At 34.6% G+C, this 14663-nt stretch overlaps 1 protein-coding gene across 5 annotated transcripts in view; it reads right to left on the bottom strand.

The window, feature by feature from the left end:
* The window catches only part of ADGRB3 (adhesion G protein-coupled receptor B3), a 677430-nt gene that overhangs the window by 383860 nt on the left and 278907 nt on the right, over positions 1–14663 (bottom strand). For 4 of the 5 annotated variants that reach the window (XM_033102727.1, XM_033102728.1, XM_033102729.1 and 1 more), the window contains 3 exons: positions 14064–14228; positions 4579–4743; positions 3965–4129 (listed from right to left, as the gene is read on the bottom strand). In XM_033102727.1, the coding sequence (XP_032958618.1) occupies positions 3965–4129; positions 4579–4743; positions 14064–14228 (495 nt within the window). The remainder of the gene's footprint in view (positions 1–3964; positions 4130–4578; positions 4744–14063; positions 14229–14663) is intronic. The other variant, XM_033102731.1, reaches the window with a different exon arrangement.

Here is a 14663-nt window from a genome sequence, read left to right as displayed (position 1 = left end):
TACAGTAATAAGAGATTAGCAATAATAACTAATCATAAAATATAATTATAGCAATATACTGTAATACAAATGAAGTGAATGTGGCATTATTAAGTAAAATAAGAGTTACTTGAACACAAGTACTACAATATTGTTGACAGTTGATCCGATAACCAAGAGGGCTACCGTGTGATTTACAGTAGGTAGCAACAGGTATATATATACAGAGTGGACACACTGGACAAAGGGATGATTCACATCCTGGGCAGGACGAAACAGGATGGGTGAGATTTCATCACGCTACTCAGAGGGTGTGCAATTTAAAACTTATTAATTGCTTATTTCTGGAATTTTCCATTTAATATTTTCAGACCATAGTTGACCATGGGTAACTGAATCCATGGAAAGTGAAATCACAAATAAAGAGGAACTACTGTATTTATTTATTTTTATCGTAAACCAGTGCCACCCAATGGGTAATCTGCAGCAGCAGCGGCAGCATCTGGGAGCTTGCTATGTAGAAATGCAAATTTGCAGGCACTAACTAGACCTACTGAATCTGAATCTCTGGGGATTTGTCTCAGGAATCTGTTTTTATACGCTCTCTGGGTGACTCTTATGTACACTAAAGTTTGAGAAGTACAGCTCTGCTCAATGAGGAGAGGCACTCAAAGAAAATAGGAGCGCAAAGTAAGCAAGTTTCATGATTGTTCCTTCCTACTAAAGATAAAAGAAAACTGGTCAGAAACCAAATGAAAGTTTCTCTTGGTCTCCAGAGAACATGTGATCCTGTTGGAGAGCAACATTATAGAGATAAGGAACAGTCACTCAAAAAATGCCCTAAGTGGGGAGGGGGCTTATATTCACCATATGACAGGGTACCAAATTCTAATACAAATGCATTGCGATGTTCAAGAAAAGTTTGGGATTACAAACATTACTGATAATCTCTTTGGTATGAATATTTAGAGTTAAGTACCACAATAATTACTACAGCTCTGGTCTACATTGCTGTTACAGTATACATTTATTACACAGGTATATTTTGATGACATAGCTATCTCTTTCATAAGTTTTTCTCAGCACATTCAACTGCAGGCTTCACCCGCCATTTGCAAAGAAAGCAATTAGGCCTTCAAGAAGGGCGTTTTTGTATAATTTAACTTTAACATCTACCTTTTAATGGTAGGTTCCAATTTAGCAGGTAATGACTAAAGAATAATGGATCTTAGAATTGGAGCTATAGGAATAGCAAGCTCCTCCCCTGAGAACAGAGCAAGGAGGTTCCCAGGAAGCCTGGAAGTTATCAAAGGCCAATCCACCAGTTACATCTGCTTTCTAACCGATATTTTCCAGGGAAAATATTGGGAAACAAACAGACAAACAAAAGAATAAAAACAGTATGTTTTCACATTGTAGCAACATAACAAAATCAGAGCTATTACCTTTCTAGTATTCTAACTCTCAATGGCTGGGTGTGTACAATGAGATTCGGTTAAATGAAATCATTATTTGGTGAGTTTGACTAATTTAAAAATTGGGGAACTTAATCATTTCCCCTGTAGCTACCCTATTCCTCAACTAGCAGTATAAAAAAAAAAAGTATAATTATTTGTATCTCTGTAATTCTCTTTTTTATGAAGACAAGAGCAATATCTATTTTTGGTCACTGATGCTGTTTTTAATACTTTTATATATTTACCAATAAAGGAATATCCTAATCCTAATGGGAAAATATTTTTTAGTTTCCATTTTTATAATAGTAGATACCTTAACAGCTTTTGATTCGATCTACATGATTAATAATTATTTTCATTAATTATCCAGACAAAGACCTGAGTATATTATAGTTCTCCTTCCTGACAACACAGGGTCTCTTGGCAAACTTGATTAATTTATTTTCCATCCAAATTAAGCAAGGTAAAAATAAATGGTTTTTTCTAGCAACTGGAAGGAAAATTAAGAATGAAGAATAGTACTGAAAAATAATACTGAACAACAACAAAATATTGCTTTAAAAGGAACATTTGTTGAGGTTTTTGTCATTGACAAAAAAGGCTTAGTAACAGTTAAGATAATTTGGAAGTTTTTTCAGTTTATATTGTCCGTGTGTAAATTTGGCGCCATTGTATTGCTCCATATAAAATATGAATTTATATCATATTATTGAAATGAGTAAAATAAAAAAAATAGTTAATACTAAAAATATATACAATATAGCATAATATAATATATAATATAATATAATATATAATCATGTTTTTACCATTGTGTATGATAATTTTTGAAACAGCTTTAAGTCATGAAAGCAAGCAAACAAACTTAGCAAATAAGATATCTCTTTTGTAAATAGATATGTAAAATGTTTTCCAAACAGCAGATGGCAATCTTTGTAAATTTGATTGCAGCAGCACCATCTTACCGCTATATATGCTGATGAAAGATAGTTTTAAAAGCCCAGTTAAGAACCCTGGCATGCTCAGACTAGTTTAGATACCTTCAAATATTAAAAGGATCTTATTTAATCATGCCCACTATTCTAATGACATTTCTCCCTGAGCAAAAATAAATGTTTTTGTTTAATGCGTCTTAATTCTTATGCAGCACAGGAGGAATTTCATAATGCTAATCAGCATAGGTTTCCTTCTCAACAAAACCCTGCATGCAGGTTACTTATCACCCTGAATTCATATGGCCTTAAGAATTAACCAAACCAATTTGAGATCTTTTGTAAGCTCTAAAAAAATCTACTGACATATTAATACTCTAAGAGGCCAGTTTCTATGGTATTAGAGTTGAACTATGGGAAGTCATTAAAATTCTAAGTATGGAGAAATACAAAGTTTTGAACCCTAGAGATCCCTTAGGATTCCTTGTTTTTGTTCTTTTTTTTTTTTTCTAAATTGAAGTAGTTATATTAGACAGAGACAGAAATGCATAGCTTTCTGAACTCAAAAGGAATCTCAAATAAATAGCTATATTCACCATACTCATCGCTAGGAACAAGACAACCAGTAAGATCAGCTAGCTTGCCCACCAAGAGTTACTAGCAGCAACACAACTCTAACTGGATCTTCAAATTCTCTAAGTCCAGCACTTTCCTTCATACCCAACTGTGAAATTTTAAAATTCTGTCCTATCAACTTTTCTAGCATGTTCGTAACAATTTATCCTATAATAGCATTCTAAAATCCTAATTTTCATTTATTTATTAAGTCCTCAGTATGTCAATAATATTTTATGGCATGTACACACAATTAGGAAGGGGTCTTTGTTCTAAATAATCTTTTAAAGTATCTGATATATAATCTGGGCAATTTCTGACCTATCATTTTTTTTTTTTCTATGCTTAATCCTTTAATGTAGCGGTACCTCCATTCTTTCACTACTAATTAAGACCTTACGAGTCCGTTTTAAAATGTGTTCCTCATAGGAATTTACTTTCACAGCAGAAAATGGGGCAAGGGTAAGTAAATGGGGATGTCTAACGACATACATCAAGATAGATGAACAGCAGAATTTACAAGTGTCTGAAATTCAACATCATCTCTTTATTTTCTCACTTAGCTATCTAATACTTATGTTTTTATATTTCTACTATAAATAATATAAGGCAACTTGTTTTGTGCTTGCAGTAAACACATATTTCATAAAAACAGTGAAAAAATAATACCCCAAACTAATTTAAATTATTGTTCAATATGGCTACCTTTGTATTATCATATTTTCAATGTTATTTTGCAGCAAATAACTAAAAAACCTATAGAAGAAACAGGCTATGACACATAAAGAGAGGAAACTCCAGACATGACGAAAACAAGAAAATTGCCACCTAGGATTAGCAATCCTTCAATTGAGGAAGTACTACCCTTAACCAATGGCAATATTTTCAAGTCTGTTTGTTTGTTTTGTTTTGTTTTTGTTTTTGTTTTTGTTTTTTAGGTTACAAAATGTTTTCATTGGGATAACCTCAGTTTATTCTCACCAGGACATCGCTGCTCACTGCATCTTCTCACTTCTTCGCCTGTTCCCTCACATTGCTGCCCTGTTATCGCTGCACCCTGACAGGTCCTCATTCGTCTTTCCCAGCCGCCATCACAGGACTTGGAACATCCACTCCAATGACCCCACTGATTCCACTGACCATTGGCTGAAAGAAACGTGCCATGGTCAATGGCAGTAGTCTACTACACACTGCTTTAGTCATTTTAAATCTAAGGACCATTACTATCTGTTCAATTTGTATTCATCTATCACCACAGACAAACTTGATTCAAATATTTGACTTGCTCGTCAAATAAAGAGAACTGTGATGAACAGAAGTTTATATAAGTTTGTCAGAATCTTCAAATGGACATCGGAACTTACTTGTAAAAATTACAAATTCAGTGCTAAACTTCAACTTAATTGATATTTAATCTAAGAATCCCTTGAATTTTGCTGTTTTATTAATGCAACAGAGAGTACGATGAGCTCTGATACAACTAGCTTCATTTACTAGACATATATAATCATCCGATTATACCATGACCATTTGGTATGGCTCTGTCACATTTGTTAAATGGCAGGCATCCCTTAAATGCAGTAATCGGGTCTTACCTGTACACTCGGGATTATAGCACTCTCTGCTTTCTGCCCATGGCCCTCTGCATTCAGAGCCCCCATGAGCGGCTGCAGTGCACTGCCGGCTTCTCTGCTGGGTCCCATTCGAGCATGTCACTGAGCACTGGCTCCACGAACTCCACTCCTGCCACTGTCCATCAACTGCCAAAGCAGAAAGAGAGACAGTGTAAGGAGATCTTCCGGTAGAGAAGGCTGTACAGAATGTACAAGGTAAAACAAATTTTGAAGATGAGTCCCATCTTCAAAGAGATACAGTGGAAGGTCACACTGGCATTAGGTTTTATTCCTACCCTTAAAGATAATATGACCTTATTTTCTCACTTCTATTTCCTCTTCCATAATCAGTACGTCTTTAGATTCATTGATTTCTTCAAAAATATTCATTCATCACTCAAAAATGCAAGACCTTGGTGGGTACAGGCTACAGTTAGCAAAATAAATACTGACCAATAACTCATACAGCTCATATTTTAGAGAAGAAACCTCTAGAACAACTTAGACAATTTGTTACATGCTAAATAAATTAATTGTATACAAATGCTGTGCAGGATAATTTCAAAACACTGTGAGACAAGAGTTTGGAGTGTCTAGGGAATCTTCTTTGAAAAAGTCAGGTTTCAGGCAAGCCCTGAAGGATAATAAAGAAATACCTAGGGTAAAGATACGTTCCATGGAGATATACAAAGGACTTTGCAGAAGAAACATGGGCACTTCCAGTACCTGAATGAAGGTCTTAGTGAATGGACTGGAGAGAACCAGGTGAACAGCTCTACCAGAGGAGGTCGGTAAAAAAGCACGTGCCAGAGTTTGCAGGCTTTTTGTTAACAGTGTTGTTCTCAGATTATTAAGAAGCCAGGAAGGATTTCAATAGGATTCTATGATCAGATCTAGTTCAGCGTGGTGACAGAATTATGGGAGAGGGTAGGGATCATCTGAGCTAGGATGGTGAAGCAGCGCTGATGGAGTGTCCTGGAAAGATTAGAGAGATACTGGGGAGGCATGATGACTTCCATGTGTCTGGTGACTAAAATGTAACGTACACCATTGAACTTGCCTTTGAGAGATTCAAATTGAGATTCATTTATTTATTCAGTCATTCCAATGATTTTTTTTTTGAGTCTATTAGTTATCAGACACTGTGATAGATATTAGGAGAGATAGAGAAATAAAATATAAATCACAACCTCAAAAATCATATAATCTAGTAGAAGAATTACATTATCCAGCAAATAAGTAAATAAAAGGTTAAAAGCAATAACATCTTAGCATGGCATGTGAAGGCTTTCAGAGAACAGATCACATCTATTTGGGGGGTAATTATGTTAGACCAGTATGGTGAGATTTGGTTAATTTAGACAAGGGAGACAGCATTCACAAAGGCACAATCCCATAGCTATGCCACAAAGGCATAATCACAAAGTACAAGTGAGCAAAGAAGTTGGGCAAAACTAATTACCTAATTTAGAATGCATTAACTAGCACACAAGTGTTATAAATGCACTGTATACGACTGTACTTTTCCCAGCGTCATTCCTTGGTTCTTAGTCAATTTGCTTACAGTGAAAGAGAATTCACCACAAACCCAAAATTCCAACATATGCTAATGTTGTGAAAACCCATTCAAACAAATGAGAATGCCTGGCAGATTATGAGTAAGTACTTTCAAGCCAATTTCAAGCCTTGCAGGTAGCCATTAAAAAGAAGGTTTGTTTAATAGGTATCTAACTGTACTTAATAAACCCTTTGTGAGATTAAAAATCACAAAATGCCAATTTAATCATCTCGTTCATATAATTTTAGTATCTCACTTTATTGAAAGTAAACTGATACAATCTTATTGGCTATGTAGTCCATTTGCCACAGAAAAAAAGAAAAGTCTAGTGAATCAACAGGACTTTATAAATTATCCATTTCCTCTCTATTTTTGATTTAAAGATGCATCCATTTTTCATTTCATAATCTTGCTTCTCGAAGATAACATTTATTGAGCTTGCATTATGAACCATCGCTGGCCTAAGTATTCTGAGAAGGGTTTAAAAAAATAAGATTCATGCCTGCACCTTGCCATCTATTTGGCAGAAGAACATACAGGTATTCATATTTTTGAGACCATGAAGAAAGCAACACATAACCAAAATAAATTAGGTGATACTATATACGATGTCAGGGGTAGTAGATTGGGGAAGGGGGTTATCACTTTGTGAGGGGTATAAATGTCTAACTATTATATTGTTTTGTACACATGAAACTAATACAAAAAAAAAAAAAGAAAAGAAAGGAAGCTTTGCCTACTCGAGAAAAGAGAAAAGACTTGTGGGGATCATGAAAAAGGGAAGGTGGCAGCAGATGGGCTCCGATGACATGCAGAAGCTAGATCCTGTGGGGCTCTGTAGGCCTTGTGACCAAGTGAAATGGGAACTATGAGAGGACTTTAAAGGAGGAAAGTGATGTGACATGATTCACATTTTAACACTTAACTTTTGTAGGTGTGTGCTAAATGTATTGTACAAGGGCAAGAATGGGTATTGGGAGATGTTCGGGAGTATACTGTAACCCAGACAGAGGTGACAGTGGCTTAGATTATGGTGGCATCAGTAGAGACGGGAAAAAGGGAGTAAGGTTACGATATTTTCTGGATGTAGAACTGATAGCTTGGTGGTGGGGTATGGAAAAATAGAAAATCAAGGCTGACTTTTAGGTTTTGGGCTTACTGAAACAGATCATTGGCAGAACCGTTTTATTAAACTGGGTTAGACTAGCATTCAAACAGGTCTGGGGGTATATAGCCCTGGCATTAAAATGTCCATTTGGAGCATGTTGAATTTGTCATGTCATTATAGACATAGTGCTGTCCTGCATTACATCAACTTTTAAACATGTGCCTCCCAAATTTATTAATCATTCCCTCTTTTTCTTTTTATCCTTTCATGGAACACTATTTGGTATACATTGAGTACATAATTTCTTCTATGATATGCAGCCAGGTCAAGAATTAACACTTTCTTAGGCTTTTTCAATTTCTCTTCATTTTCATCATAAGCACTTGCAGTTGGATATTTTTAGTCTTATTTTTTTTCAATTTAAAAACTCAAAATGCTTCATACTTTAGTAACTGTTTCACAAAGGTGACTAAGAATAGAGAACTATAAGGCTGTATTTTGAAGCCGGGACAGTGCTGAGAGATCAGCCTGTCTTAATATCATGTAATATGCCTCCTGATACAACAATGCCACACTAGGGACAGTCAAAGTTTTGCTTCAGCAATGTGACACATTACCAGACTTTCTGGACCCAGAAGAATTAAAATAGCAAAGGCTAAATTGCTAGATTTCTGGGGTTTACTTTGTTATATGAACTTCCACCGGTCATGCAGTTGTGTTCACCTATAAGAAAAAAACTGTTTCCCACGTATGGAGCCAAATTAAATTCAATGATACATTTTAATGAAAATATTGTTTCAGTCTATTTTTGTATCTTGATCAATAACTGGTGACAATATAAGCTAGGTTGACAAAGAATCACCACCAGTTGGATTATGCATTCATTCACAAAGTCATGAATATTTTGCATAACAAAACTATGATTTCAGCTACTGTTGTTGCTGATTAATAAAGGTGTCTATAGGAAGGAATTGGGGGTGGTGGTAGTGAAGAATTCTAGCCCTGGCTTTGAGGCTATCTGATTTAGTGATGGCAAAGTTGGAGAGTTCAGATTTCTACTGAGTTGGAAATTACCCACAGAATTGGAAAGAACCTTCTGGGGATATAAGACTGAAATATAGAACTGCCATCCTCTTGCTTTGGGCATATGCTAAAGAACATAAACCCATGTTTTCCACTTGCCGTTTTAAAATAAATTACAAAAGAGAAAAAAATCAAAATGAAATATCATTTAAAAAATTAGAATTAAAAATAGAAGCAAGTTATGATAAGGCTAAGAATATTTTTTTTTTTAAGTTTAAATAAGAAATCAATATTAAATAGTAAAAGAAAGGAAGCCAGGACTAATAAAGATACAAGTTTTTAAAATCTCACCAGCTAAACATGTAAAAATCACTGGAATAATGCTGCAAATCTGAAATGACACACAATTGCCATGCAAAAGATTAGTTAAGAAGATAAAATGCAAATCAATTAAAGAGCAGGTTAATGAGGCAGCATTTGGGTTTCAAACTGTAACATCCTCTTTCAGAGATAACCAGGGATTTTTGAACCACGGTCGGGCAAATGTTTAGCGTCTTCCCACTCAATGTCCTCCCCAGAAGTGCTCCCTGCAGAGGGATTGTGGGCAGGTCACCCTCTCATAGATGCTAAGGAATCAAAACTTTAGCTCTACAGGAGACTGGAGCCTCTTGCTCTAAATAACAGGTCCAGCCGTGTTCCTGAGGACTGACCCTTGGGTGATTCTTTACTTCTGCATAGAGTTTGCAAGAGTCTGCAAATACACCTGGAAACTACAACTTGACAGGATCTCTAGGGAGGTTCCGGATTCACAGGAATGCATTTCTCAAAGTCAGAACTGACAAGTGTGACATTGCTCAGTCCCTCCCACAGACTGACAGGTGCCCAGTGTATGCATTTCCCCTTGTACTAACCAAGCCGACGAATCCCTTTGAGTCTATGATTAAGGATGCCCATAAGAAAGATAACTCAAAAGCTATCATAATATCCTGAATTCATTTCACCAACTTCTTCCAAATCCCTGACTTTTAGAGTAATATTCTCATGTAAACCATGATAAATATCCTCCACTTTATATCACTTTAGTTTTAAAGATTACTACACCTAATTTCAATCATACAACAATCCTATGATATAGAAGGTTAATAAATACTGGCTCCATTTTATAAATGAGAAAATTGGGGAATAGAGAAGATAAATAAGTTGCCTAGGTTAATATTTATAATTAAGGATTGGGACTGAAACTTAATCGATGTCTTATGAATTCCAGACCACTAAGTTTCCCACAGAATCATATAATTAAATTAATTTATACATTTTTCAGGACATAAATGAAAACTTATTTGTCAATAGTTTTTTCATTTATTTTAGTCTTCAATCTGTCACTCAAATTACTATTATCCTTATCCTCTATATTATTTGTACTCTACTACAAAAATATATATATCAGAATAAGAATTGTCAAAACCGAAACAGAGGACTAAACTTTAAATCATTGTTTCTTCCAGTCTTCAAGTACTGACAGGGGGAAGATATTTCTATAAAGTAATATAGTATAAAGAAAATTAATATAAAGCTTGAGGCTTTGAACTAAGGACTTAAGCTTTTATTTTCCCTAAAGAATTTAATTCTGGAAAAGGTTATATCAATTTTATTTTGAGGTTATACATCTATATAATTTTAATGGAAGGCTTACCTAGAAAATGTAAACATTTTATTATGTCTGATTCTTTTCTCCATTTGAATATTAAGAAAAATTAAAACTTAAAAACAGAAGTATCTAAAGTGATCAAATCAGCCTATAGGAGGAGTCACATCAAGGTGACATCCAGGAACTGGTCTGACACAGCTAGGCCTCAGTGCTGTTAGAAGCTTGCTTGGTGCTCATAACTAGGCTGTGTTATCTCCTGTTGGACCTGAACCCATCACAGAGAACATTCATATCAGAAAGGTCATTCTGAGACTGATAAAGTGAGCTAAAACAAGGCCACTTCATAGACAAAAACAAGGTCACAGTACAACCCATAAAATTCCAAACATTCTCTTCTCTCAACTAATATGAGGGAGTGCCACTTCTTTACCAATGACAGCTAGTCTTCCCTCCTCCTAGATAATGTATTAAGATACCCAGTCACAGACTCTCCTCCCCTTCCTGACATTATCCAATCCAGAGCAAAGCCTCACTTCCTTGAACATTCTCTGAAATCACCCAACACAAACGTAAACCCTTAAACCTTTACATAATAAGTCTTTTCTAAAACCTTCTTACTGAGATGCTCCACAGTTCCTTATGTTGATTTACCCTCACTGCCAATAGTAGCAAACCCAACTTGCTCAACTGCAGGTTTCATCCCAATGGGCTTTGACTGGAGGGCATTGCCATAATAATGATACTAATACTTATACATTGTTTGTTATTTACCAAATTCTCTCCCTTACAGCATCTCACATGGTTGGTCCTCTCACAGTCCTGTGAAGTGATATTACTATAGTCCCCATTTTATAGATGAAAAAACTGAGGATCAGAAAAGCAACAGAGATATTAAAAGGTGAGATAAAAATTTAAATTATGTATTATCTTGCAAATGTCCAAGATCCTTCCACTATAGCACATCAATGTATTATTAAATCGACTAAGAAAATGTCCTATAAAATATTGGGATGAGAACTAGAAATTTGGATATGTGCATGTCAAGAAAATGCATTCAATAGTAATTTATTGGATGCTACCAGGTACAAAGTTGCATGGAGAGATAACAGGAAATGGAAGATAATTTCCTTGACCTCAAATACATCAATTATTACTATTACGAACTTGATGCTCAGTTAGCGACTGCAATGAAAATTCAGAGAAAGTAGAAAACATAGGTTTTTCTGCCAGAAGTTCTAAGTTTGGTGAGATAAGAGAAAGAGATCACAAAGACCATTGAACATACATATATATGCACACATCATTCCATATTACACTTAATTACTAGTACATGTGAGAAAAGGAGGAAAATTGGGTCCTGTTGTTTGATTCAGTCAATGAATCCTAGTGAATTCCTTTAGTTGCTCTATAACTCTGGTCTACTTTCCCCCAACCAACACCAATCTCTGTTCTCAGACATGGTATGCAACTTAGTAACTAATAACTCAAACTAGATTAATACTATATCTACCCTTTCCTTTTCTATACTTTTTCACATATGGATCCCAGGCAAATGGTTTACCCCCACCTCAAAAGACGTAGAAGGAAGTTGAACGCTGAGTAAGGGAAAGTACCTGATAAAAATAGGATGTCACCTACTTATAAGTTGATATCAAATTTTGCACAAAGAAACATTATTTTCTGTGAACAATACACATCACCCCTACATAGCATCTACTTCATTACTGTGGTTATATGTGTTTCTCAAAGCAGGATTCTGGAGTGCTGTTCTGACATGATCCCACATGAAATCGTCACTGCCCATTACTGAAATTCATGTGATCAAATCCAGCAAAGGTGGTGAGGACAGATCCGAATTATTGTTTCAAATGTTTCTTTTGTTTTCTTCTGGTCTTCACTTCACAACTGGCCTACCCAAGGACAGCCAAGTGTAGGTCTTAGTTCACTGTCTTCATTGCTGATGCACTCCCTGTCACAGTTTTACCCCTTAAGATGATGTCTTAGGGATCCCAGGTAGGATGGCTACAAGAAATGCAGGTTGAACCCACTGATCTCTCAAATCACTACCTTTCATTGAGGTAGAGTATTTTTATGTGCTTTTCAGAACTATATTCAAATTTTTACACGCTTATTTCAGAGGATTACACGCTGAAAATTTCTTGAGTCCTCTGAAAATTTCTTGAGTCCAGAAACTATATATTCTTCTCAGTAGTGTCTTACATCTTGTTGATACTTGATGATGCTTTTACATTTAGTGGAGATGCCTGAGTTTGTCTATAAGATAATTAGTTCTTAGGAGAATTCCAAATGTTTACACCAAATAAATCTTACATATATTAAAAGCATAATGCCAAAATTCTGGGCAGAGTATAAAAACATTTTTTTAAAATCATAGCTATTAGAATTCCCTTTAGATAGAAAGGAAATTGGGCTACAACATGCTAAGAATTTTACATCTTTTATGATGCAACTAAATTCAAGAATGGAAATAATAGGATCAGAAATGACACATGATAAATTCATTAAGTACTCAAGATATACCCATAAAGTTCACTTAAGAGAGAATATGAGCTAGGCCAGATTTACAAATAATATAAACATAACTTCCAAAAAGTAAGAACCTACACAAAAGAAAGCCATCCATTTTTTATGGCTTTAGAGTAATTTCAATGTTAGTATAATACTGTTAAAACACCACTAGCTTGAGAACACATGTGGTCTCTACTTGCATGATAAAGCAATGACTATATCAACCGAGGAAAATGAGTTTTCTCATCTGAATTCTAACAACTTAATATCCTTATCTACTGACACCCAAGCATTTTATTCTTAGAAAAGTTCATAGAAAGTAGACTATGAGAAACTTGGTTGATACTATTTTAACTGATAAGTGTCATTTTATTTTTGTACTAAGGATCAAATGAGGTAAAAGAGTAATAAAAACTAATCTATTAAAAGATTTTATAGCTAGCTTTTAGTTTTTTATTCTCCCATGTTATTTAGTTTTTCATACTCAATGACAAATAAGAGTGAAATATATTTGACTCTGTAAATGTCACAGCTCAGCACTTAAAAAAAATATTCTAAAATTTGTATAAGCTTGCCCAAATCTTTGGAAAAAAGGCAGAGCATACATATGTATTTGTGTGTGTCTGTGTGCTTTCCTACCTGTATGTTTATAGAGAGATAGAAATAACACAGAACATAACTGATTTCATAAATAAATTTTATGGGAGTAATTTGCAAATAAGTAATGACGATTTTTGGCTCCCCAATCTTCAAAATGTCATTTGTCACTCATGTTTGTCTCTTCTTTGTTAGTCCTAGGAGAATCTATCATTTGTGTGTGTGTGTGTGTGTGTGTGTGTGTGTGTATTTTATTTCATAAATTGCAAGCTCCTTAAAAATGGAGATCAGCCTTTCTCATTTTATAGGTATTTGTTTTATTTTTGAATGTTTCAATAACCTAAATAACAGCGTTATAAAGTTTTCTCTCTGTAACAATGGATAAAATTATCAAGGACAGTAAAATAGAATTTAAAAACAGACTATACAGTCTTCATAATCACTTAAAGATTACGTTATTTATAATCTAACCATTTTATGCAGCTGGCAGTGAATCTAGATTTTATTGCCTAGAAAATATCTAACATTTTCTTGCATGGTCGTTTGCACATTTGCACTCCTAATTGAGTGTGAGGGAATAACATCGAAAAGACCAACTCTGAAATCTTCTCTCTAGTGACAGTATGAAGGCAATAGTCAATCTGAAGTCTGCGGGGCTCCTTATAATTTCCCCAAAATGAAAAGCAAGTGTAGATGAAATCTTAGTGAAAAGCATTAATATGCATCTTTATAGAAATACAAATGAGCATTGATTGGTACTCAGTCAAGGAACTACTATACACCATTGCAAATGTTAGAATCAAGAAAATTACCCAGTTTAAAGAAACAACAACCAAAGATACAGTTTTCAATGTGACTGAAAGTTGTGCTCTTAATAGTTCATATATATATAGTCAGAGACAATATATATGAACTATATATATGAACTACATATATATATATATGTCAGGGACCATACATGAAATACACAGATGCAAAGATTACCAAATGGCAAATGTGCTCACCTGGGCAGAGAGCAATATTACACGGCTTATGATGTGTTTCAGGTCCTTCACATGGCCTTCCTCCATACTGAGGAGGTGTGCATGACCTTGTTCTTGTTCTTTGGCCTCGACCACATGTAAATGAACATAAACTCCATGGTGACCACTCCTCCCAAACTCCATGTACTGTAATAAAGCAAAGAAGCTTCAACAACAAAAGCAGAGAAGTCGAAGATTTATTTTTCCTTATTATTAAGAAAAAAATAAAAACTCATTAAATAGACAAGTATGAACATATTTTAAAATTTAGTTAACATTCTTATTTGCCATAAAACACAAAAGGTAATTAAAAAATTCATTAAAATAATGGAAAATTGAATGTACCTTTTCTGTATTTGAACAGTTATTCATGTCATACGGTTTAAATGTTACCTCTTTTTAAAGGAAATGTACTTCTGTCTTCCAGGATAATATAGTCATGAGTTATTTTTAAGTAAAAGTAATGTTAACTAAGGCAGTATAAAGAATTAAATTTCTGATAACAGAGATGATCTTCTGGAATTAAATTTGCATTTAAATAGATAAAGACCAATTTAATTCTTCCAACAAAGTTTCAAGATT

This window comes from Rhinolophus ferrumequinum, chromosome 3 (assembly GCF_004115265.2).
Source record: "Rhinolophus ferrumequinum isolate MPI-CBG mRhiFer1 chromosome 3, mRhiFer1_v1.p, whole genome shotgun sequence".
Taxonomy (NCBI): Eukaryota; Metazoa; Chordata; class Mammalia; order Chiroptera; family Rhinolophidae; genus Rhinolophus; species Rhinolophus ferrumequinum.
The sequence above is the reverse complement of the archived record's forward strand: the minus strand, read 5'-3'. Positions and strand labels throughout refer to the sequence as shown.